The sequence below is a fragment of the Panthera leo genome, chromosome B1 (assembly GCF_018350215.1).
Source record: "Panthera leo isolate Ple1 chromosome B1, P.leo_Ple1_pat1.1, whole genome shotgun sequence".
Classification (NCBI taxonomy): Eukaryota; Metazoa; Chordata; class Mammalia; order Carnivora; family Felidae; genus Panthera; species Panthera leo.
The window spans coordinates 38,753,763-38,780,816 of NC_056682.1; the positions used below are offsets into that span (position 1 = coordinate 38,753,763).

Here is a 27,054-nt window from a genome sequence, read left to right on the forward strand (position 1 = left end):
TTTAACTTGAGGGTAAGTTTGTTCTAAAGGGAAAAAAATCACTAGGTAAAAATACGATATATAGTAAATTAGAATACTTCTTCAAAAGTAAATAGCATCTTTCACTATTACTATTCTAAAAAGAGATTATATTACACATAGAAGACTGGCACATCTATACAGATATCTTGAAAAGGACAGGGAGAAGAGAGGCTGTCACCTCAGCAGTAAGCTACAGAAATCTTGCAGTCTGCTGGAGTAGCTGCCCCATGGGCCTTTGGCACCTGCAACCATCCCACTGACATGGCACTGTTTGTGGTCCCAGAGTTAGTGACACAGGCAGGGTGGCAACCCTGTCCTCAGTCATCACTTCCAGGGGATAGGACAGGGCTTCGGGAGACAGGTACTTCCAAACAAAGAGAGCTCTGTAACCACCCCATCAACACCCTCTTAGTTGTGTCAGTCACACATGTGGGGGTTACTTAAGCCCTCAGAATCCCTCCTCACCCTCCCTTCTGCCCACAGGTATAGCTTTGCACATCTCATTACTACATCAGTTAGGAAACGGCAGAAGGGAGAAACACAATAAATCAAACTAGTCTAAGAGTCTGACAGGAGAGAATATGGAAACTATTGTTTTGAATAAACATATACAGTATAGGTAAATAAAATCCTTTCTTCTGCTGACCAATAAGCATAGATAACTAAATGCAATTGTAATAATCTCCATTCATATTGATACCCTTCACTTAAGTCAGTGGTATGAGCCTAAACAAAAGAGTTCTCCAGGAATGGGAAGAGTGGTATCCCTCATTAAAAGAGGATGCATATTAAATTTAGGGCAATCTGCCAACTCTGAAGTTGTCCTGTGGTGCTAAAAAAAAGTGAAAATAGGAAAAGGAGATTTTCAGATCTCCTCATGACCAGAAAATATTCTTAATAAGCCATTCAATGCATGTACTCAACTTTTCAATCAGAATACAAATGTTTTGATTGGCACTATCATTATCAAGAAGGCAAAGGCAAACAATTCCCTGATGAAACACTGATATTCCCTTGCTAAACCTCACCTTAGGGTTCGAAAACAAAAGCAGGTCCTTCAACCCGGATACCAAGAGACATTTATTACAAGCTTGGAACAACAAATGTCCTTGAGACTTGTTGAAGAAAAAAACAAACGGAACGGGAGATCAGCAGAAAAGTTTCTATGACCACGTGGAGGCAGGCATTTTTCTCGTGAAGGTACAGATAGTTCAAAAGTTCTGCCACCACTACGAGAAAAATTCAAGTAATCACTCATGTTTCTGGGAGACTGTCCTCCTTACAGAGAGAGCCTCAGGCTGTTGATACCTTCATAAATGCTAAAATCAGTATACTAACCAAAAAGAAGAATCAATTTTAAAACACTGTGGTAACCTGAACTTAGCATTGCACAAAAATTAAAAGACAGCTTCTGCCTTCAAGGAGGTAGTAAGCTCTATAAGCCTCAGAAGAACCTGACTGTTCTTACTCTCCTTTTTCCTCACTGCCACTCCTTTCCCATGGTCTCACAAATGAAGAAGAAAATTACAGGGTTATAGCATGTTGGCTCTGGAAAAAAAATCCACATATTGCCTAGCCCAACTCCCTCATTTTACAGGCAAGATCAGCTCAGAAATGGGCAAGTGACATGCCCAGAGCCACAGAGGTAATGTGAAGCACTCGAAAAAAACCAGTCTCCCAAGTGCCAGCTCCATACTTCTTCAGTTCAAAGGGGAGAGAATTTTTCTCCTAAATGCAGAGGATACAATATCCATACACTGGACAGCTAAGAACCAAGAGAGAAATACATGGACTCTAACCTCCTACATTCTGGTTTCATTTCAGCTGCTGTGAGTCACTTCTGCTTTCTTTCATGGGAGAAACAAGGACTCTGAGAAAGGATAAAGAACGTAATGATCAGTTACTTCCTTCAGCCAAGAGAAGGAGAATTCTAATTCTCTACTATCTCTGTGCTCACCTTCCTAGGAGAGAGCATTTGGGATTTCAAAATAAGTATTTATCAGTCAACTCAGACAGAAAAAGGGTAATTGGTGGATGTTGCTTCCATGGAAGAACAGTACAAAAGTCAAGCTGTGTACACAGCCCAAAACAGACCACAAAAGAATGGAAAACGGCCTCTCCCTCCACTTGCTCTCCATCTCATCAATGCTTAGCAACATGATGCTATATAATGTAAGATTTAGCTATTGCTAATTCTTGGTGTTATTCTACCTGCTCCAATTTCACAGTCTCTTCATTGTTTTTCAATGTGGTCTTGTACAGAAGATTCTAATTTGTCACAAAGAGCTAACCTAAGGAGCCAGAATTCATATGATTTCATACAGTCAAGTAATAGATTTTTGGCATTGGAAATACACCTTATGAAGTATTTAATCTAATCTTATTTTCCAGATGAGTGAATGAAGAGAGAATTTAAGAATTTAAATACAGATAGAGGTGCCTGGGTAGCTCAGTCGGTTAAGCATCTGATTCTTGATTTCGGCACCCGAAGGTCATGATCTCACAGTTAGTGGGATCAAGCCCAGCATTGGGCTGGGGGCTGACAGCTTAGAGCCTGCTTGGGATTCTCTGACTCCCTCTCTCTCTCTGCCCCTCCCTTGATGGTGCACGTACTTCTATCTCTCTCACTCTCTCTCTCAAAAATAAACATTAAAAAAAAGAAGAAGAAGATTTTAGATACAGACAGAACTAGGGCCAGAGCCCAAGTCTTTCAACTCCTAGCACAACACTCTTCCTACCACTTGCATCACCAGCAGACATGGGACTACTGTAGACGCCCACCTTCCACAGACAGGTCTGGAAGCAACCCCTGGGCTCATCAGAGTCTCACTGGTCTTAGATGTGCAATGGCCACAGCAACTTAAAGTCCCTGTCCATCAGTGGCTACTGAGGCTTAGCAAGATAAGAATGTGGACTGGAGAAACAATAGGGGAGACATGAGCAAGGTTGAATATTCAGAGAAAGGAAAAGATCCCATGACAACCTGAATTCTAAGGATAAAGGAGCTAGGAAAGGCAGAAGAAGGAAAGCAGGGAGGAGAAAACATGCTATCAAAAAAGCAAGTGAAAAGAATGGCATCAGAGCACAGAAAGGATAGCTAGTGGCCATATAATATACAGTATTTTGAAGGGGGAAAAATCCCTAAATCCTGTTATTTTTTTCACAATGAGACTTTCTCTGCAAGTTGTTTAAGAAGGTATATCTAATTCAATTTTTAATCAACCAGATGTACAGTTACAGCACACTGCTATCTTCAGGTATGTTTTCATAAAACTGAGTATAACACAAGATAAATATTACTTCTACACTAGCCAACCATGGGTAGATTTTAATACTTAACACATATTGGGCAGGGCAACCCCACCCTTGGCTCACAACCTAGCTTCTGCAGATGAATCTCTCAGCCTATTTCCAGAGCTGGCCCCATGGCTGTGTGGCCCTGAGACCTCCCAAGAAGACCTCAATACCACAGGAAGAGATACTGCTGACTCAGGAGATGACCAGCTCTCACTTTGAGGCAACCATATGAAGCCAGGCATGAAGTTAAGAATCAGTACGTAGCAATGTTGGCCTTTCAGAATCTACTGACTGCAACTCAAATGTAAGTGCTGTATATTCTCTCTCATATTAGGATATTTCTGAGAATAGTCTTTCGTATGTGTGTAATAGTGGGTGCCTATTTTGTTCAACCTAAATTTCCCATGAAATATTTTAATACATTTTTTCCTTTAAAAAGAAAGAAGTTATTTTCAAAGGATTAGGCTGTGAAATCCATATTGCTTACCAAGGAGGAGCCTCTGAGTGATCAATTTACCAGGACTCTACAGAGAAGGTGGGCAGTTTCTTGTTACATTAAAACATGCCAACATTTTTTGGCTCTGTGTCAAGTGGGTATTTTGGTTCCCTCATTTTTAAGCTTAAGAAAATACCCAGCAATTTCCATGGTAAATTCAAAGTCATAATCAAGGATAGGACACACTGCCAGAAGCCAAGCTATCCAACCAGCCTGATGGCAGGGCCTGGGCGGTGGACGGATCAGGACTGCAGGGCAGCCCACCGACAGTGAAGCTTCTTGTACTTCCACTTTTATGTAATTTGGCCTTAATAAAAGTATTAAGGGGAGTTGTCTGTTGGGGAATTGCCCTCGACAGGCCCCCTGGGAAAAGAACCATTAGGGAAAGAAATAAGGTTCCGCAAGGAAATTGTGCGGCCCTACATTTAGCCCTTGCCACCCCTTATAAAGACTCCTCTATCTAAAGGAAGGATAGCCCCATACATTTACCAGCGAAGGAAGGAACACATGGATTTGAAAGCCCCACTCCGGCAACAAAGGAGTGTATCTATGGGCACAAGTTACTCCAACCCCTAGGCCCACTCGGCCCCCAGGAGGCATTCAGATGATGACTGAACCTAGTCGGTTAAGGTACAGAATGGTTCATTAGTTCCTAGGCGCATTGTCTCTCTGAAAATGCACAAGGCGTGGGTTCCTAAGGCCCTCTTGGCCCCCTCCTGGCACCTCGGACCGAGGCGAACACTTCTGTTCCTCAAACCACAAATGGTTCGGGGAAACAACTAAGAGGTCATGTCCCTGTAACTGTTCCTCATGAGGTGTTGAGAGATAGATGACCTTTCATGGAAACAGCAAAGCAAAAGCTTTATAGATTATAAACATAGATACATAATGAAAATAATGTAAGAAATTAATCAATAAGGAAAGGGCAGGAGGGAACGTTATGAGAAAATAACCATGTTATTCCTTAAAGGGTGATTACACATAGGAACATTTTTAGAATTCGGTAATGCCAGAAAACGTAGGTGACGCACGCTACAAGGAAATTGCTAACAAATATAATGCTACGTTTGCCACAATAAAGTAGCCAGTCCAACACACTGCTGTTGTCTGTGTCCATTTTTATTTTTGTTTTATTTTATTTTCACTTTTTCGCCAACGCCATTCATCCTTCGGGAACGCCTGGACCTGCTGGAGCTGGACTCCAGCAACACACCAGCTTCCCAAGGACAAGATGCCAGAAAATGTAAAGCCAAACCTATTTTGTACTGACTTAGTCCTTAGGTTTAGTCTTCATTACCTTCTAAAACTGTTGGCCATATCCCCACCTCGAGTCCTGAAGCAACCCTTATACAGTTGACATTTAGATAGGCATTGATTTGCTTGGCACAAAGTATATGCAAGGTAAATATATGAGATTCCCACCTCTGGGAACTAGCAAGAAGTGTGAAGTGTTGATCAACAGAATCTCTCTACTTGTATTGCAACTGGAAGGGTCTACAACAGAAATAATTCCTAGAACACATGGTCCTACACTTGGGCTACTCAGCCAATCACATAAGAAATCTGTGTTCCACTCACCAACCATTGCCTTTTTAAGTCATGAGTCTTGGAATTCTTTAGCTGAATTGTTTAAATAAGGACACTTTGCATGGGCCTCTGACAGCTGGCTCAGCTGACCAAAGAACTCACTAAATACAAAAGTTACTATCTACATAATGACTATCTCATGCTACTTGGGCCCATCCTAAGCCTTATGATTTGTGCTCTGCAGAGACAGTTTTTAACTGTGTTTTGTTTTGTTTTTTATCTTAGCAGGGAAACACTGAAGAAATACAAATGTTTCCCTATCATTCCATCACCTAGAAATGCACTCTTGTCCTGGGAAAGCAAGACTAAAATGTCCACACATGATGAATGTGTACCTCTAGTCAACAAGATTTAGATAAAGAATTTAAGAAACCAAGTTGGATGAACAATACTGAGAACCAAGCCACAGCAATGCAAGTATCTCACATACAGCCTGGCAAAAGGCCCCTCCTCTGCCCTGAAGGGATTATTGCCTCCAGCTCAAACAATATTCATTTTCCATTTCTTCTCATGGTGGCATCTCTATTTCAGCTACCATCAAACAGTTACCAGCTACCATCACCCATCCTTTTTCTTTCTCTCCCTTCAGGTACTCATAGCTCCCATAACAACAGATCTGAGACGTGGAAGCCCTGATCAAAGATGACTAGTTCTAGATGTCTATAAAACAGAGCATGTCAAGGTCAATGGGTCACAGGCAGGACAATACAATACTCACTCCTAACCACTCTGTCATCCTTAAAGGGCTCTCATTATATTTAGGTCTCACATGTCAGCACAGCATCCCTCAAGTTGGTGTTTAGCCTCATTACTTACTTGTCTTATCTTTCTGAAGATAACTGTCCTAAGTTGTTTAAAAGAGAAAGCAAGAATTGGCAAAAATGGTGGATATAATAAGGTACAGAAAAGACAGAAAAAGGAAGGTATCTAGTCACCATCTCCATCCCACATACAATAAAGTTTTCTGTCCAACTGCTTTTTGTTTCACAGATGAGAAAACTGAGAGAACAAAAGAAGAAGGACCCTTCCTTCCCAGGTCTCACAATTACTAGCAGAGTTGGGCCAACAGAGATACTCAGGCCTCAGTTCTCAGTGCTTCCTCTGCTAAAAAGTAGGGTCTTAATAAAGGACCAGCTGAATCAACAAAAGGGAGTGGCTTACTTGAGAACATTCTGAGCACAGAATTTATATTGCCCTCCCCCTTTCTGAATGTAGGTTTATGCAGCATTCAACAGCAGATGGGACAAACCACATTCACGAAGAGGTGGGATCAAGTCCAATGACACCAAATACTAGACAACCATTTCTCCTTCTCCAAAATACAGATAGTTCAACATACGCAAGCCAATTAAGAGGAATAAGCCAATCCTTTCAATAATCGATTAAGAAAAACAAATTTAAATTTGTTTTAAATCCACAGAGCACTTTGCAGTTTATCTAGAACTTTCATATACATTGTTGTATCTGACCCTCACCATAGTCTCATTTTCCAAGTAAAGAAACAGAAAACCAAAGAAACCTTGCCCCAGCTCACAGCTGGTAAGCAGCAAGGCTGGGAGTTGAGCCCATATCTTCCAACTCCACATTCAGTGCATCTACTTGTACACTACCTCCACCCAATGTTATTAATGACAAAAAGCCAAGCACAACAGTAGCTCAAAGGGCTGACTGAACCACACCCTCTAGCCAGCTAAACAATGACTAAAATCCTTGCTGGAACCCCAAACAGGCTCTGCCTCCCCAGAATTCCAGGATTGAGCATTTTCACAGTAGGTTCAGACCCAGGCATCTGAGAAAACCCCAATGCCTCACCATCCTTCATGAACTCTAGCCTGATCACATGAATGACACTAGTGTGGCTAGAGCAGGACCTGCCAAGTTCATTGGGCTCTTGGTGACACAACCCAGCTGTGCAGGCAGGTTCCCTACAAGGGAGCTCCCAAACATTCCAAACATTGTGCTGCAGAACTGGAGGGAGGAAATAAGCTGCAGAGGGAGCTGGCAAATCTGACACAACCTTCCATTCCACATTTGCACTTTTGCACCAGTAAAGCAGTTTAAAATATGCTCCCCAAGAGTGGCACAGACCATGACTTAAAGAATACACTAGAAACCATCAGGAGGTTCTGAGAAGTGGGAACAGAGTGGGAACAAAGAGAACTTCAATTTCAATTTTTACCATTGGTACATATTCCTTTCATATTTTTGAAAACTAGTTCAAAATTAAATTTAAAATCTATAATGACTGCACTGGAAAGTCATGGAGGCAAACAGAAAAACTTACACTAGATTAAGTTAACTAATAACACACAAGAAAATCATTTTAAACCAAAGCTTTGGAAACACTGATCTAGACATGAGACACAGAAAGGAATGGTCTGATTTTGACAATCATTTCAGCTGTACTCCCAATGTGGGTCACTTTCCTCCTGTGAGGTCCCTATGTGGGCAGTGCTGGGCTCCATATTCAGAGATGATGGAACTGAGACACAATCAGTAGAACGTGAGTATAAAGAAGTTTTCACAAAGTGTTGTTGGATTTGCATTAATCTACCCATTTTTCTCCCTCAGCCCTTTTGACACCCAAGGCTCCATTTGAGAGATGACTGATGGGGCAGCGGGGGGCTGACTGCCATGGTGCCATGGGGAACAAAGCACTACCTGGAACCCTGCCACACTTACAGTGTGAGCATATGTACCCACAACTCCACATTCATTATCACCATTCTCTAAGGTCTAAGTCCTCTCACGTGCCTGATGTAAGGAAGAACAAGTTAAAAATAACGATAGCCTAAGTTTATTAATATTTACTGAGCTTTTATTACCACAGGAGAAATTCTGCATCCCATGCACTGCACCTCAGTCAATCTTCACAACCACCACCTCTCAGGAGAGGTGCTATTACCATGTCTAGATCACATACGAAGAAACGGAGACTGAAGAGTGGTTAAGTAACTTACTAGAGGCCAAACTGTAAGAAAGAGAGCTAAAACTCAAACAGTGAACCTATAATTCCCAAGTCCAGGCACTGTGCCTCTCACAAAATATGTTTCACATCTTTTTTTTCAACTATTCTCTTTTGTCCTTTATTATTAAAGCTACAGAACAAAATATCCAATTAGAAAAAGGCATTTTTTTATACTAATGGGCTATGTAAGATAAATGACATTATAAAATACTGGAAATATAAATTTAAAATTATGGACTTAAACTCTGTAATCAAGGCAAGAAATTTCAATATACCCCGTACATACCCACCAACACATCTGTTATAATCAGCTGAATGTCCTGTACATTCAAATACTAGGGTCCTCACAGGCTCTTGGGTGTTCATGAGCCCTTTGACCCCAAGCATCTCAAGAAGGGACAAAATACCAACACACTGGGCTCAAGCTCCCTTCTTTACCACTGCTGACTTTATTTATGTCTTGCACTTGTCTGTGCCTATTGAGTATGAAAAAAAAAGAGGCCTTCCCAGAGATAAACTAAGAAGCTTAAATTCCCTCAGAAAAAGGGAATTTCCCTCCAGAAAAAGATACTCCCTATGCTTTTTTTCTTTAGATAACTAGCTAACCTTTGAAGTTTCAAACCTAATACTAAATTCTAAGACAAATCATGTTTCTATACTAACAGCACAGCCAACATTCCCTTAGAGCAGATGTACACCGAAATGAGAATGACAGCCTTGCACAGTTGTCAGACAGACCCCACTAAATGACCAAGTTCAAACTGGGAACCTTCCAATGCCTGGATGCAGTTTCATAAAAAATAGATGAAATTAGCACACTATAATCTAGGAGCACCAAGCTACGTCTAACTACCTCAAAAGAGCAACACAACTTAAATGAAAAAATCGCAACATGCCCAAACATTACAGACCCTGTAACAAATATACCCTCTTCATTTCTGTCAGCCTCGTTTAGAAAACAATGTATGTGAACTATCATTTTCCTAAGTTTCTAAGACTTTCTTACCATGCTTTTCAGTTTAAATCAAACAGTTTAAAATCCAAGCAATTTTCTGTAACTACAATTATACATAACCCAGTACTGCCCAGGACAAAGAAAATAAACTGAATTCCAGTTACCTCCGTCAGCAAACAGTCTGCCCATAATTTTGCGAGGAATACAAAGAACATTCTCCCGTTCCATCTGTTCAACAAATCTTCATCTTCAGCAAGGGCTCTTTTAATGTACTTCTATAGCTGCTCCGGTTGTAATTACAAACTGCTACACGCTGACTCTGCAGTGACATTCTCCCAGAATGCTACTATGTCCCTCAGGGGCTGAGGGATAAGAACTTGAAAGAAGTTACAGGAGAACTCCCCCCGCCCCCTCCACTTAGCCTCAACAGGCAGCTTCCCTCCAAGAGATCTGCTTCAAAAGTCCAGACCCAGTGAAGTCACACATGACCTCACAAACCTCCAATTTAACTCTTCAGAAGCCAGACGGCAAGCTGACAATAGGGAGAAAGGACAATTGTCTTAGTTGATTTGGAGTGTTTGCTCTTTTGGGAGAAAGAGGTTTGTCCAACATCATTTCAAAAAAGAAAAGAAGAAGAAAGTAATTTCAGCATTGTTCTTCCATAATAACACTAAGGTTTTTGAAGTACTGTTTTTGAAGACTCTAAGTTCTGGCAGCACACACTAAAGAATGCCTGAAAGAGGAAAAAAAAACCTAATCCATTTAGATTTTATAAAATTCACACTTAATCTTGTGATCTGTGTTTTCCTGTTTTCATTTCTACTTTTGTTTCTGCTTTTCCGCTATCGTTGAAATTAAAGTATTCATTTTCCCTGTTGTTCAAGTTCCGCGTCAGACAACCAGAGGTGGACAGGCAACACTCACAGCTGTCAGACACAACAGCAACCGCCTGCAGATGCATCTCAGAAACCGGGAACTATAGGAGTCCCATAGAAAGGCCAGTCAGCAGACCCAACTAATGGATAACAGAGTCCACATTCAGTGCCCCTAAAGGGAAAGGAAACTTCATTCTGTTTCCCATGCTTTTTCTTTGGACAACAGCTGTTTTTGTTAGGATATTGGAATTACAAGGATCCAGGAGGTAGAATAAGTAAAAATTACTTTATAAACAGAAGTAGATAAAATTATATCCTCTCAAAGAAAATGTAATACGCCCTTTCAAGAATGCCTTGATTCACCCAGAAAATGATTACAACTTACTGTCCAGCAATTTTGTTCCTAAATATATACTTAGCCTAGAGAAACTCTCCCATAAGTGCACAAGAAACAACAAATTAGAATGTTCACTATCAGGCCATTTGAGATAACAAAAATACAAGGCAGCCAAAGTGTTCATAAATATGAAAATGGAAAAATAAATTACAGTATACATCCATGTAATGAATACTATACAGCAAATTAATAAAGTAGGACTTTATGAATCAGTAATAATGAATTTGAAATGTTGAGCAAAAAAGTGAGTTACAACAGGAAAGAAGAAGGTAACATTTATATAAAGTCTAAAAACATGAAAAAATACTATCTAGTGTCTACAGATGCACACTTGTATAGGAATGACAGACACCCACAGGCCATGGTTACCCTAAGGAAGAGAAAGAGAGGAATGCAAACAGGGAGGCATTCACCAAGTTGGCAATTCATTTGCAATGTTTCTTTCTTAAATTGGCTGGTGAGATCACAAGTGTTTATTATTTTCCATACCCTTGGGATGCCTAAAATGTTTCAGAAGTTGTAAAATGTCAACTGCATAATGCCTGCCTTTGAGCACAGTGGCACCTGTTCAGTCTGAAAGATTAACAGAAGAGGCAAAGAGGTTCACAGTCCCCTCAGCTCCCAACTCTCAAGTCCCCAAATTCAAGCAGCTGTTACTAATTCTGCCTCATTTTGGCTCTGTCTGGACAGTCACCCTGCACACTCCCCACCAACAATCATTTACACACATCCACCTCTGCCTTCAAAACCCACCACAGAGACGCTTGGGTGGCTTAGTCAGTTAAGCATCCGACTTCGGCTCAGGTCATGGTCTCACGGTTAGTGGGTTTGAGCTGCACGTGGGGCTCTGTGGTGACAGCTCAGAGCCTGGAGCCTGCTCCTGATTCTGTATCTCTCTCTCTCTCTCTCTCTCTCTCTGCCCTGCTCCCACTAGTACACTGTCTCTCTCTCTCTCTCTCTCTCTCACTGTCTCTCTCTCTCTCAAAAATAAATAAGCATTAAAACACACACACATACACACACACACACACACAAAAGCAACACTTCCAGGAGGGCCTCTACAACACTTCCTGGAAGTAGCCTCAGCCTCAGACCCTTACTGTCTGGCTTTCTAGGCCTTGTAGTAAAAATACTTGTGAAGTTGTCCGCCTCTTCTCTGGCGGACACCAAGTACCTAGTATAGAGGAGCTGCTAATTAAGTTCTTCACTAAACAAAAACCTAGTCTCTAATATGTGCTGGACCCTGTAACACTGAGTGTCAAGACTAAAGACTCAAGAAGATCACTGCCCATACCTGGCTAAGTACATTACAGGATGAATCCTAAAACCATTGTTAAGGGAACTTTTATGGTTTTGCTTTGCAACATTCAATACCTCTTATTTTCTCTGTACTAAAAATTTTATATTACTACTCTTAACTAGAAAATGTCATATTCTTTGTGTTGCAGTGGAGCTGCTAAATAGATAAACACAGTGAAACAAACTGTCACTAAAAATCCTCACCTTCAAGTAATCTAAGGCTCTTACAATTAGTATTACAGATATACAACATCCTAAGTCGATCTGACCACAGCTCTTTCATATCAGGTGACTTTGAAAAAGTTTTAAAGAAAATAGCTTGGGGCACCTGGGTGGCTCAGTTGGTTAAGCGTCCGACTTCAGCTCAGGTCATGATCTCACAGTCTTTGAGTTCAAGCCCCACGTCAGGCTCTGTGCTAACAGCTCAGAGCCTGGAGCCTGCTTTGGATTCTGTCTTCCTCTTTCTGTGCCCCTTCCCCACTCATGCGCTCTCTCTCTCTCTCTCTCACTTTCTCTCTCTCTCAAAAATAAATTAAAAAACATTAAAAAAATTTAAAGAAAATAACTCAAGCAGTGTTATTACTAATAATAACGGACAACATATTTTGAGTACTCCATCAAGTGGAAGTAAATTATTATCTCTTTTCCCAGGTAAGAAAGTTGAGGTTTAGGGAAATAATTTACCAAAATTTGAACCAAGGCAATCTGACTTAAGAACCCACACTGTTTATAAGAAACCATACCGTTTCCTAGCAGGAAAATGGATCAACCCCAATTATATTTCTAGAGTAAGGATGGGCACCCCATGATCACTACACCAAAGATGAAGCAAGAAATCATTACAAGGTTCACAGCCAGGACCACTCACTGTTACAAACCTCTGTTAGACTCATCCCTGCCACTAGCACAGTAACCCTGCTCACCTGAGAATAGGGACTATCTTACTTAGCTTTATATTCTGCCTTTAAACAGTTTCCAGTGTTTCTCAAACTTTAAAGTACTCATGAATGACCTCAGAATTTGTTAAAATAGTTAAAATACACATTTTGATTGAATACATCAGGGGTGAGGTCTGCGTTACACATTTCTAACAAACTCCAAAAGGAGAGGTTGACTGTCCAAGCTGAACATCAGGATCACCCGGGAATTGTTTTCATATTTTTTTTAACGTTTTATTTATTTTTGAGAGAGCATGAGCAGGGGAGGGGCAGAGAGAGAGGGAGACACAGAATCTGAGCTGTCAGCACAGAGCCCAACGTGGGGCTTGAACCCACGAACCGTGAGATCATGACCTGAGCCAAAGTCCAACTGAGCCACCCAGGCACCCCAAACAGTGATAGCTTTAAAAGATTCCCAGGTGGGGGCGCCTGGGTGTCTCCGTCAGTTAAGCGTCAGACTCTTGGTTTTGGCTCAGGTCATGAGTTCAACATCAGGCTCTGAGCTAATAGTGTGGAGCCTGTTTGGGATTCTCTCTCTCTCTCTCTCTCTCTCTCTCTCTCTCTCTCTCTCTCTCAAAACAAATAAACTTTAAAGCTATCACTGTCCGGATGTCACCCTCCACCAACAGAATCAGAATCTCTGTTGGTGAAGCATGGGAAATTGGAATTTTAAAAAGCTCCCTATGTAACTCTAATGTGCAGTCAGGTCAGATAATCCTATTCTAGAGCTTTCCTACTTTAGCTTAGTCCATGGACCACTGTTCCAGACCAGTGCCTGTCAAATGTCAGTTTATGTAAACCACCTGGGCATCTTAAAATGCAGATCCTAAATTAGTAGGTCACAGGTGGGGCCTGAGATTCTGCAATTCTAACAGGCTCCCAGCTCAACACCACTGCGAAGCAAGGTGGTAAGTAGAAAGATTAAGAATCTCAGTAGTTCAGTGTGTGACTTATAAGGCTTTCCTTTAATAATTCTTAATGGAGAGACCAGTAGAACACTACAGATGGAGGTTTAGGCTCAGGCATATGAAATATCATATGCGGTGTGGGGATTATGAAGTCAAATTATTGACCTAACATTGGTTTAGATGTAGTTTGATATTAATCTTCATTAGCATGCATGAGAAAGATTATATTGAACTTACCATGGCCATGATACTGAATATTAAGGCTCTGTTAGGAGCTTGAGTCAATTTAATACAGATTCTGTACATCAGTTGATAGAAAGCTTAGGAGATCCACAGTAGAAAAAGAAAAAAAGATTAAGGCACTGGAAATGTACCCATCTGGAGTTCTGATAAATTGGTACTCCTATGTAAAATACCTTCATATAACTTTCTCTTTTTGCTTCCCCAAACAACAAATCAATGGATAATATTTCTCATCCAGTATTGCAAATCTTGTGTTAAGTGACCTCTGCTAAAAGGAAATGCTGTTGCTTCCTTTAAAAGATAAAAATTGCACTGATATATGAATTAAAAAATGGCTATATCATCTCAATCCAGTTAAAACAGTAACTGTCAATCAGATTTTTATTTAGACCCATGATTACCCTTGTAATAATATATACGTCCAATGTCATTTAAAGTCTTGAGGTGACTGGGCAGCTCAGTTGGCTGAGCATCCAACTCTTGATTTCAGCTCAGGTCATGATCCCAGGGTCATGAGATCAAGTCCTATATCAGGCTCCATGCTGAGTGTGGAGCCTGCTTAAGATGCTCTCTTTCCCTCTGCCCTTTTCCTCTGCTCTCCCACTCTCTCTCTAAAACAAATTTTAAAAAATAAATAAAAACAAAGTGTTTTAATATGGTCTTTGATAAAAGATCATCCACTTCAGCAAGCATCCCACAGCACTCTTCATACTAATATCCATCATTATCCAGGGCATTACTTTAAGTTGTGAACTAGAGAATTAAAATGTTTCTAGGAAACCCTATTTCAAATCCAGGACCATTTCCTGAAGTCATCACCAATTTATATAGAAGGCACTCAACAAACAGAGCCCCAAATCACCAAGGCCAGCCAGGGCCAGGACTGTCTGAGAGAAATTAAAAGAACATCCATCAGACGACTAGAGCACTGAGCTTCTCCCTGATAATCAAGGCACTGCTGGAGAAACGAAGCAAGTACAGAAGAGCGCCCAGGAAACTCACCTTGGAGGGCATTTCCTACAAATACAGAATCAAAAAGATGCACAAGCAGCACCCAAGTGCTCCTGTGTGTGCATCTCTGCACCTGGCCTCAGCACACCCCTCATCACCCAAGAGTTCGTTCATGCCCACAGCTGCAAGCCTCACATCCAAATGGTAACTCCAAAGTCCTGCAGCCAGCCTTCAATCTCACACTCCCACCAGCACTTCTACATAAAGCACCATCGCTCTCCTGAAATTTAACCTGTTTAAACTGACCTCACTACTAGCTACTCTCCTACAAACCCCACCGATCTCCCCAATTCCTATTACTTCTAGATTCAGTAAGTCATCCACGCTTGAAGTCTCACAATGATTTTGACTCAGCCTGCATGTCCTATATTCAAACATTTGCCAAATCCTTGCATCTGTTTTTCTTTACCAGGTTTTTCTTGTGTATTTTCTTACATCCCTTAGATTATTATTCAGACTACTACAAAACTCACAATAGGTTTAAAATAAATATCCACAAACTAGAACTTAGCAAATTCTTACAACAAATCTATAAAATGAGTGGTAAGGTTATTTCCACCTCACCAATGGAATCACAGGCTGTCTGGAGTAAAACAAGATCAGGCAGCCAGTAAAGAGGATGACGTGACCTCCTTGTCTTCTGATCCCAAATCCCCATATTTATGCCACCCTACCACAGAGTGTTGTACTTTATGAAAAGAAAGTGGTATTTCAGGAAGTCCAGCAATAGGTGTGCCAGATAGTTAGAGCTGAGAGGACAGTGCTGGCAGCTCAGAGACTGATACAGGACTTGAGCTCATGGCACAGTAGCATGATGACATAAATTTTGATTTATTTATCTCCTATGATGTACACCAGGCATTGTTAAGCTACTTGATTTTCTTTTCTTGATTTCTGCTACCTGACTAATCTCATTTGCTTCTCCTTCCTTTACCAGATAGGTATTATACATTGCATTTTACATGTGGAAACGTTCTCACATTTTCTGTAATTACTCAATATCACACACCTAGTAAGTAACTGAGACAGGATTCAAACCCAGATAGGACTGGCTCTGAAACCTAGCAGAGCCCCCATCACTCATCACTGAGCAAGGATCCCTTTGTGGTAAATAAAAAAACAAAATCCATTATAAGTGCTTGGAAGAGAAGCTGGAAAGAAAAAAAAAAAAAAAAAGAACCCATTTTCTGCAAAACTAGTCTTCAAACCCAAAAGAAAAGGACTAAAGAGATTACTAGAGCAAGAGCTACCCAATAATAAACCTATGAGACTGCGGAGCTTCCTGCTCCCAATGATACAAGAAAAATCGGAAACTCACTGGTCAGCCAGATCTCTAAAGACAATTTCACAGGATCAAAATCTTTTCCTCACTCAGAAGCTTAACTAATACCACATTATTTTCATTCTTATTTTGATACTTATAAACTAAAATGCCTGCAGGTTTTAAATTGAAATGTCAAAAACATTTTTGAAATCACACTTCACGTGCTTTTTCCTAGACAAACACTAAAGAAAGAGAAAAACTAAAGAAAAGGGATACTTTTAAACACCAGCATTCCATTTGAAAAGAGGGAAAACAAACAAACAAACAAAAAAGGAAGGCAAAAAAACCAAAACTATCAAATTTGGAGTGGACCCAAGACTGACTGAAGCACTCTCCTCAGGCATATCAGTTGCACACTGATGTAATTCACCTCTTCTGCTGTATTCCTCCATATCCTGAGCGGTATCTGAAAGAAAAGCCAGGAGGCTGAGACATAAAATTTATCTATTATGCTAAACAGTTAATTTTAAAATGCAGTTTTATAAGTTTCAGAGAACCAAAAGAGAGGATCCTGCCATGTTACTATATTTGGTATCTCTCTTTTCCTATCTGTCCAAACCCAAGCTCAATAGAAATGGACAATATTTAGCTCTGTGAATGGTCACAGTGACAACATTTGTGCCTTATAGTCTTCAGGTCACAACTTACTGATTGGAGTTGCAATCATCAGATGATAAGCCAGCAAGGGAGAAGCACCCAGACACAAAGGAACCCATTGGAACATGTACAACTGTAAGTCTCTAATTATCCTTTCTAATTCTGGAGCCATGTGACTGGACTTCACACAGCACTGCTGACCCCATCAGCCTGAGTGCTATGTAGCGGACCACAAAGGGAGGGGATGCTCCTCTTTGCTCCTTCATTAAAATATTGTGTTACAATCACAGGGTGAGTTATTTCCTGACCGACATGCGGCTCCCTCGCCAACATTCAGTGTCCAGAGCACTTCAGAGCACCTGAGAGTATTTAACTATTCCTGTCCAGATTTATTCCAAGGTCTTAAGAGGTTTTTTTCACCTTATAAAGAATGATGTATTTGATATCAAAAAGGTATATAATCCTTCAAAAGACAAATAGTGAGCACATGTACTCTTTAAAAATGCCCTTTCCAACTTGATACTAGAATACTACAGATTTGAAATGTTTTCTTCTTTGATTTAAGTGGAGAGAGTAACAGGGAAGAACAACCCCCGCCCCTGACCACCAATGCATGGCTAAATCCAAATTGGAAGGCACTGCTGAGAGAGAGAACTAAGTTTTGCTGAAGTGATACAACATCCTCATTAACCTTCCTAACCACTTGCACCTTTCTTTAAAGAAGCAACACAAAAGAGAATAGTGTTATCTTGCATTCAAAAGAAATCACTGTCAAATACTGCCACTGAAATAACCTTTTTTTTTTCTTTTTTTAGAGAGAGTGAACACACCCATGCTGGGTACACAGGCTCCACACCCAAAAGAGCCCAACACAGGGCTCGATCTCATGACTGTGAGATCATGATCTGAGCCAAAATCAAGAGAGAGTCAGACACCCAGGCACCCCTGAAATCATCTTTAATGACAAAGTAAATCACATACTGAAGTAGAAAAGGATTTTAAAATATACCTAGGCAATGCCAAATATATTTTTGTTTTGAAACCAAAAATAAATGGGCTCTGGAGCCTGATTGCCTGGGTTCAAACCCTGGGCATGCAACTTACCATCTGTGTTACTTTGAGTAAGTTACTCAAATGCGCTATGCCTCAGTTTCCTCATCTAGAAAATGAGAACATTAATTGCTCCTTTCTCCTAGCTTATTATGAGAATTACATACCATGTGTTTACTAAATAAAAACTATAGGATGCCTATGATATAGAATTGTGCTTAGAGACAACCTAAGTAATATTATAATCTTTTCTACTGGCTGACAGTTAATATTTTATACATTAAAATCAATACCTCAACAAAGATGGGCTTAATTTCTTGGTTCAGGTCTAGTTAGAATCAAAGAAGCATTATCAGGGAGACGGTCCTATCATCATCAGTCATTAGTCATATCATAAGTCGTGTATCATCCCCTTTTCTTTGTGCCTTCTTGAGAGTTCACTTTATTCAATATAGTCAGACCCCACCCCCCCAGTCCACTGCCAAGGGAACAGGAGAGGCCAGTGAATAGAGACAGAATACTAGGCATGTACACTTGTTTGATTTATCACTTTCCTTATACAAATGTCACATTTATTAATAAAATCGGAAAATGTTTTTTCACTTGAATCCTAACACTTTGGCCCTGAGCACGTTGTTGAGGTAAGTCAATCAGGCTGACTATTGGGCAGTCAGCATTCAAGTCTGGATTTCCTTAACAGGCTCCATAGTCTACTTCCTTACCTCTGCAGAAGAATGTTTTAATGTAAAGGAAATGTTTAAAAGCCTGCTCATTGATTACTTTAAAAATTTGTGGAGACATGTTTGTTAACAATTTGGTAAATTTTTTTCTCAAATTGAACACACACACCAACAACAACAATAAATTCTACAATTACCAACTCACACTTCTGGTTCCATAGACATATGGCATTAGAGAAGTTAGATTTAGAAAAAGAATAAAGGTATGAGACCAGGCTGCCTAGAAGAGCAAATGTATCTAATCTAGGAGTCAGACAATTTGAACTCTGGTAAAGGATCTCTCACAGGTAAATCCATCCCACCAAACTGGGACTCAGATTCTTTACTGTAAAACAAGACTATCTAAGGCCGCCTTCAAGCTAAAAAAAATGTCATAATTCTTCGACCTACAATTTTTCTGGTGCTGCAACTTAAAAGCACCAAAAAGACAGAGGGGTAAAGAAAAGCATAAAAGTTATTCCAGTTTCTTTAAAATTTTTTAGGAAAAAATAAATAAAACTTCTTAGATCATTGAGCCCACCCTACATTTTTAACCCTGAATGGACACATAAATCATAAAACAAAACCTTCTTCACCTGTAACCACATATTATATTATGCCAACTCGAAGAACACAAATAGGTCTGTTCAAGTTACCAGAAGTGTTAAAGGAAGAGAAGAATGACCACTAGTCAGGAATCACATGGAAGAGTATCAGAGCTGAAAGAAGTGTGGCTGACACATCCCTAAGATGCTTCTCATTCATATTAGAATTCAGTCTTTTTTTTTTTTAATTCCAGTTAGTTGCACAGTGTTAGTGTCAGGTGTACAATTTAGGAATTTAACACTTCCATACAACACCCAGTGCTCATCACAAGTGCACTCCTTAATCCTCACCGCCTAGTTCATTGATCCCCCCACCCACCTCCATTCTGGTAACCATCAGATTGTTCTCCATAGTTAGAGTCTGTTTCTCAGTTTGTCTTACTACTGGCCAAGATCTCAAGGTTTGGCAATGCAGGTAATGAAGCTTTATCTTCAGATTGCCTAAAGTGTACTGCTGTCTAAATCTGAGATGCTAAAATATACTATAACTTGCCAAATACTCTTTCTTAACTATCTAACTCTGCCCTACTAATAATGACTGGCACCCACACTGGCCCCAATGATGACTACTTCCTATTGTAAATAAGCAAACCATACATTTGATAAACATTTCACCTAATTCCTTCCTGATTTGACTTTCTGATGTTCATCTCTTTTTATTTACTTACTCTCCCTGAAGCTTCTGCAGCAAAGCCTCTCAGCCCAAAATACCTCAGCTCCCCCATCTATTTTTTGGGTCTGTAATATAAACAACTTCAACTCACCCCAGAAAGCTGGACTGAAGTTCTAATAAAATTATCTGCATGCCTATACTATTGCATTTTATCTCAATTTACAGTTATCAGAGATGATGGTGAAACAAAAGGGCCTTCCTCCCACCCCAAGGGGAGGACCATGGTCCTCAGAAACACCTTACCCTCAGGGACACCCCCTCCCACCCCAGCCCCAGAAATAGAGAAAGTCTAAATGTGGACTCGCCAACCAATTCTGACTCACACCTTTACTCAAGCTCCTACTTTGCACCATACACTGTGCTAGTTGCTTTAATCTATATTAACTCTTTAAATCTCACAGCTACATAGCATGCTGGATACCATTAACCTAATTTTGCCAATAAATAAAGTGAGTATCAGAGAAAATAAGTGGCTTGCCCAAGTAATTCAGACTAAGGTCTTCTGCTTTTGAGACTAGTGTTGTTTCATTATATCACTAGTGACCCAAGAAAGCAATCAACATCCATTTGGATGTTCCATTTCACATGGAAATGCATAGCTACAATTTATAAATGCCAGTCTTGAATGTGTTCATGCAAGAATTATAAACCTATAAACTGGTTATAGAAAACACTCAACATAAGATGCTCACAAAGAGAGGTTCATTGGAAACCTGTATAATAAATACTGACTTTTAAAAAAAAGTGCTGACACTATTTCATACAGCTTTAAAATAGTTTATCCCCTTAAATCTCCCCTTGACTTTGCCCAACACACACACACACACACACACACACACACACACACACACACACACACTTTAATTGAGGAAAATTATATCAAAACTGAATTCATAAAATCATTAAGAAGTTTAGCATTCTCTACCCACTGATAAAGATGCTAAAAAACAGGTGAATGACCCAAAGATAATGAGCAAGAAGAAATGAAATGCTGGATAATCCATAAATAGACAAAGAATAACTAAATGACAGGTAGGGCACATGTAACCTATATAATTTGTCGTCTTACCTCCCAAGTAGACTTAAATCCTAAAGCAGAGAGAGAAAATAAATATTTATAGCCTTAACCAAGGTATTAGTTCTATCAAGCATCCATATAATCGGATATTTCCCATCTCAGGAATAGAAGACTGCTCAACAGAACAGGACATCACAGAGCAAAGGCCTAGAAGATACTTGGTTGACCATCTAATCCAACACCCTCAATTTGCAGTTAAGGAACTTCTGGCCTAGTCAAGCAACCTGCTCCAAGCCAACAACCAATATCAGTGCCAATACGAAAGCCAACATCTCTCAGTGTTCTTTTCATAGCACCATACCACTGCTACCAAAGGTACACCATGGCAGCTAACACCTACTCATCACCCACAAATATTTGCTCGGGATACAATTTATATATTGTAATCCAGGAAATACCACCATATACGATAACCACAGCTTCCCAATTTGGGAAACTGCTAAAGCGCACTCTGACTGTCCCTAAAACCCAAATTACTTTCTACTCACAGAATTCACTTATATCCACAGAAACTGGCCAAATGCTCCTCAGATATATTCCACTCTCAGATTTCCCAAGGAGAAAGTGATACAAAAACCACCGCATGAAATTAATGAGGATAGAATTAGTACCTTCCCCAGAAAGCAATCTCTGGTGTGCCTTTCGTGTAGATGGAGTCACTGGTGTCATTCAGCCCGTTGGTGATCCCACTAGAATAACCCATCACTATTCCACCATCTGCTGAGACACTCAGGACGTCTTGCTGTCCTGCCACTGTTGTCCTCTCCAGAAACTGACTGCCTTCTTTAATGCGCTGCTGTATCATTGGAGTGAGAGGCATTTCAAAGCTAAAATAGCTATCAGGTTCTGAATATAATGTCTCCAAGGACTCAGCACTGTAGTATAAGGAAGTGTTGTCCAAAATGGTTTCAAACTGGGAGCTGTACACATCAGTTGAGTCCTCTGTATAGGCAGGCCCAAGGACATCATCATCTCCTCCCCTAAAGTGCTCCTCTTGCTCAAGAATCCTGGAAAGAAAATAAGAATAAAGAATTTCAATATTAGGTTAATATTCTTTTTACTTTTTCCCTTTCAACCATATAACCATATAAGAAAGATAATATTCTGTAAAGCTAACAATTTTGTTCTTTGGGTTATGTCTTAATATATTTGAAAAGGAAGCTATCACAGAAACATATTCGGGTTGAAGAACCTCTTAGCATACATGTGCTGTCTAAATAATTTCTGTAGTTTCAAACTAATTTCCTAGTATGTGACTATATTTGAATGAAATATTAAATTCTCATTTTAGCCAACTAAACTCCACAAACTCAAATTGTTAACAGCCACTGTCATCCTTAATTTTAACAGAACACAGATAAATATACTGTGTAAACTTAATGGAGTAAAAATACACTAAACTTTCATCGGTTTATTAATACATTCTGATTTAAACAAGACCAACTGCCCTCAAGAGGATGAGAAGATTAGAATCCAAGGGCCGCCCCCTGCCGACAACAAGGCAGCACTGCAGAGAGTTTTCAGACCCAAAATTCGACAGCCAGCGAATGACCTTTAAAAACAAAAACAATTTTTTTAAAAGCCAACAAACATGTTTATTGAAAGGCTAACCAAAACAGTGAAAACCTATAAACAATTAATTAGTATGCAGCACTGTGTTCAAATATTAAAAATGAATATTAGGATAATTAAGTAAATTTTTTTAAACTCCATAACAGCAAAGCTCAAGAGTTAGAAAAACCTGGGGCTGAATGTTGGATGTGCCAATTACCAGCTATATCACTTTAGAAAACCTTACTTAATCTCTCTAAGCCTCAAATTCCTATAAATAAGAATAAAAATAGAAAACTACCTCACATAAATCTATTATGAGGATTCACAATCAACAATACAGTTGTCTTTGCTGTTTTTAAATTATAAAGGTCTACCACATACCAAATAGTATTCTGGGTTTGTATCTCTTAATGGCTTCTCACTGCCCATGGAATAAAATGGGAAGCTCCTCCCTACCTCTCCATGCTCATTTCCCAACCCTACAGCTCCTTATGCACCAACCACACTATTGAGTTTCAAATCTTCTAACTTTCCATAAAGACTTCATTTCACACAACTCTAGGAAGCGCACATAGCTAGGCAATCCAGCAGCTCCTTTGCACATTTTGTTCCCTTCCTCCCTGGAATATTCTTCCCCATTTTCTGCCTGATTAACTCATATTCATTTCTCAAGTCTCAGCCTACTTATCATTTCTACAGAAAGGCCTTCTCTAAGCCATCAACCGAATTTATTTTTTTCTAGTATGTCTCTGTTATTTTCCTTCCCAGAACCTACCACAGTTTGTGATCCTATAATTATTAACATGTTTATGTAGTCAGTGTTTATCTTTAGCAGTAAACGCCATGAGGGAAATGACCACAAGTTATTATCTATTTTGAACATTCTTTTATGTCCAGTATTTAGCAGGGTCAAGAACATCACAGACAGTCAAAAACTATTTGTGGAAGAAGGGAGAGGGGAAGGGTGGAATAAATTAATAATATGCACAATAGCAAAAGTGTATATTTCAGCGGGACTATAACTATTGAGCCATGTGCCACATATCAAGGCTGCTTTTGAGGGACATCTAGAGATTTTGTGTGTTAGGGGGGTTGGGGAGGAAGAAGTGGAGAGGAGGAGTCCTGATAACCTTCCTAGAGGAGCATCACTCTAGGTGGATTTGTTAATTAACTACAGAGGAAAATGTATTTCCTTACACCAAACAAACAAACAAACAAAAACCCTTCAGCCTTGACACAGATGTTCTCCCACATAAACTAAAAAATGTGATGCTATGAGGACTGATGGATGAAAAGATGGTACAAGTTGGAAATGAGAGTACATGACAAATGACTTTGCCAGAAGGAGCACTGTATGGTCAAGACAGCAATGAAAAGAAGTGAACAAAGATGAGTTATGTCTTCCATTTATCCAGGCTCTAAGCTGATATGGATGTCAGAAATGTATGGCAAGATCAGGAGATACCATATCATGCTAAGCTGATTTATCAGGCCCAAAATCAAAACATATGCTACTTGTAAGAAGGGATTCTCATGTGAATGCCACAGAACAACTGAATTCGAAAGTCTACTTCTGACCTCCTGACCTCCTTTCTAAACCTAGAAAACTGAGGCAACCCAAACCCAAACCTCTGCGTTCACACATGTATGCGGCTTGTATATAGGCACTGGTGTTGCACACAGAAGAAGTGCCTAAGATAGGATATAGTGATTATAGGATATGTCAAGAGTCCAAACCTTTTCATATTATTAAAGATAACTGTGGGGTATTTTAGTTACCTTAATGTTGGAAAAGTTGAAACCTGTCAAACATAAAAAACGTCAGAAATGGATCCACATGAGTATGGTGTTCACAGCCTCTCTGTAACTCTGCCTCCCCAGTTTATGCCTAATGCACAGCTTTATAACAAGATCACTTTTATATCTTAGAGACTTAGAAGGAATCTGGCTTATAATAAATTCTCTTCCATTCTATAATAACAAGGACCCAGGATATTATGTTGAGTACTCATGGCCAAGCACAGGATAAAGATCTCTTATAATGTGTACAAGGCATCACAGACAGCAGGATGACTGTGGGAGCTCACCTTTCCTTGTCTCTCTCCAGTTCAGGTTTCTTCTCAAGATGTTCTTTGTTTTCCTTTAGGAAGACTTCATCCTCTCCACTCTCAACAAGAGGCAGAGGGGAAAACGTCCCTGAGCTGGTGCCCAGCTTCTCTGATGATCTCCAGGTTTCATCCCAAACACTCTCAGTTAAACCAACTGAATTATACAAACCAGCACATGAAATGAGATGGGTTGGCACTCTGGAAAGTTCTCTGTTTTCAGGAGAGGTGCTCCTTTCCAATGATATCTCAAAATCCACAGGATGCTGTATCTCTCTTTTCTCCCCTCCTGTCCACAATATTTCCACCCCTTGAAATTCCACGTGTTTGACCCGGCCTGGGCGTCCTGTGGAGCTACTTTGATCAGACCTCTTCTCTCTCAAAAGAGCAACACTGCCTGCAGAGGTATGCGTCACTGCTGGGCTCCCCAGGGAGGATATAGAACAAGCTGGCTCCTGCACATGGACAGCCCCTTTTCTACCATTATTAGTTATCTTGGAAAGCTGTGCCTGAGCTTCTCCGGTTAAGAGTACAGTCTGATCCTTCTGGATGCTCAAATAAAAGTTCTCCTCAGTCGTAACTTCAGCTGAAAGAGGTATATCTGGTGCTTTTTCTTGGCCAGCAGGAAATAATTTTTTGGCTCCCTGTCTCTTTGTTTTATGAGGGACAGTGTCCAGCTCTTTATCCACCTGCTGAACTGAAAAACTAGAAGTAGCATCTTTGTCCAGTACCTTTGTAGCCTGTAATGTTCCTGAAGCTTTTCTGGCCTCTGTGGCTTTCAGGGTTGAAATCAAGGAGTCAATGGGTTGTAAACTTTGTTCCTTGAGGTGACTTTGAGAGAGGGACTCTCTGACATCTTTTGGTCCTTCGGTAACACTCTCAAGCCCAGACTGGTGGCCATGAAGAAGCTGGACCCCCAGCTGCCCTTGTGGGCAGCCTGGCAGAGACTCTGTATCAAACCCAAGAGAAGTTCTTAGGCCTTCTCCACTATCCTCCATGGTCCCATATTCTGGAAATTCATTTGTGACATTTGGTGGGAGTAAAGTGCTTCCTCCATGATCACCTACGAGTAGAACAGAAGGGACACATAACTTGTTTTGAACAATAGGTTAGAATATGTAATGATAAATATCCACACATATTAGGTACTCAATAATCCTTATTTGATTCTTTCACTGTCTCCTGCCCTCAACCACTCTGCAACACATCCTTCTTGTAACTTTGCCAATGGTCCCTTCCATTTAGCTTACATGAAAGTAACCACAAAGGTTTTAGTATAGAAAGAGGCAATCTAATGACACATGCCATATTTCACCCTCCTTTTGATAAGGTCCCACACAGAAAACTCAGTTGCTGCACATGCAAAAAGAGACTAAAATAAAATACCTATCACTTTTATGTGATACCATTTATGAAGTAGTAACTAAAATATTTATATTGGGCATAAAAACAAACAGCCTTACGATCCAGCCAAAAGTATCTGTGCAGTGCAATCTCTGAGACAGAGCCTCAGAACAAAGATATGATCTATCTAAAGTCAGTAAATACTTTTTTGGCTGGAAGGCTCCCCTTCACTATTAGATTTCTCTGGGGGGGTGGGAAATGCCTCCAGAACATCCCTGGACAATGAGACTAAAGTCAAAATGGAATAGGATACTTCATGTGTTAAGAAAATTTTCCAGGATCCCAGCCACATAAAATTTAAACGGTGTGTTACGTAGAACCCCAATATATGAAGCAGTGAAAACAATAATTAGTATATTTTTACTACAGTGAACCAAATTTACATTTTCTTACTAAAATAGCAGTCATTGAGAACAATGAAAACATTCTGATGAAGAAAAATTTTAACTGAGAGTTTATGGAGACCAGTTACAGTTACATCAACCCCACTATCCAATTTTCTTCCAAACTTGGTTTTGGTTACTTTGTATCAAGAAAATCCTCATCTACAGTAGAAATGCAGTGTACTCACTTTAACAACTTTATTCAAGAGGACATTTGTTGTGTTGTTGTTGTCATTTTTTTAATGTTTATTTACTTTTGACAGAGAGAGAGAGAGAGAGAGCGTGCGCGAGCATGAGCAGGGGAGGGGCAGAGAGAGAGACACACACAGAATCCGAAGCAGGCTCCAGACTCTGAGCTGTCAGCACAGAGCCCGACATGGGGCTCGAACTCACAGACCGTGAGATCATGACCTGAGCCAAAATCAGATGTTCAACCGACTGAGCCACCCAGGCGCCCCTGTTGTGCTGTTGTTTTTAAAGCACTGTGAATTACAACCTTCCTATTTGGTGAAATGTTAGATAAATGTCTGAATATTTACACTGAACATGAAAGACTTGATTCTAAGG

At 40.1% G+C, this 27,054-nt stretch overlaps 1 protein-coding gene across 4 annotated transcripts in view; it reads right to left on the minus strand.

The window, feature by feature from the left end:
- PSD3 (pleckstrin and Sec7 domain containing 3) overlaps nt 1-27,054 on the minus strand; it is a 727,438-nt gene that overhangs the window by 406,330 nt on the left and 294,054 nt on the right. For all 4 annotated transcript variants that reach the window (XM_042934671.1, XM_042934669.1, XM_042934672.1 and 1 more), the window contains 2 exons: nt 24,683-25,763; nt 21,653-22,048 (listed from right to left, as the gene is read on the minus strand). In XM_042934671.1, the coding sequence (XP_042790605.1) occupies nt 21,653-22,048; nt 24,683-25,763 (1,477 nt within the window). The remainder of the gene's footprint in view (nt 1-21,652; nt 22,049-24,682; nt 25,764-27,054) is intronic.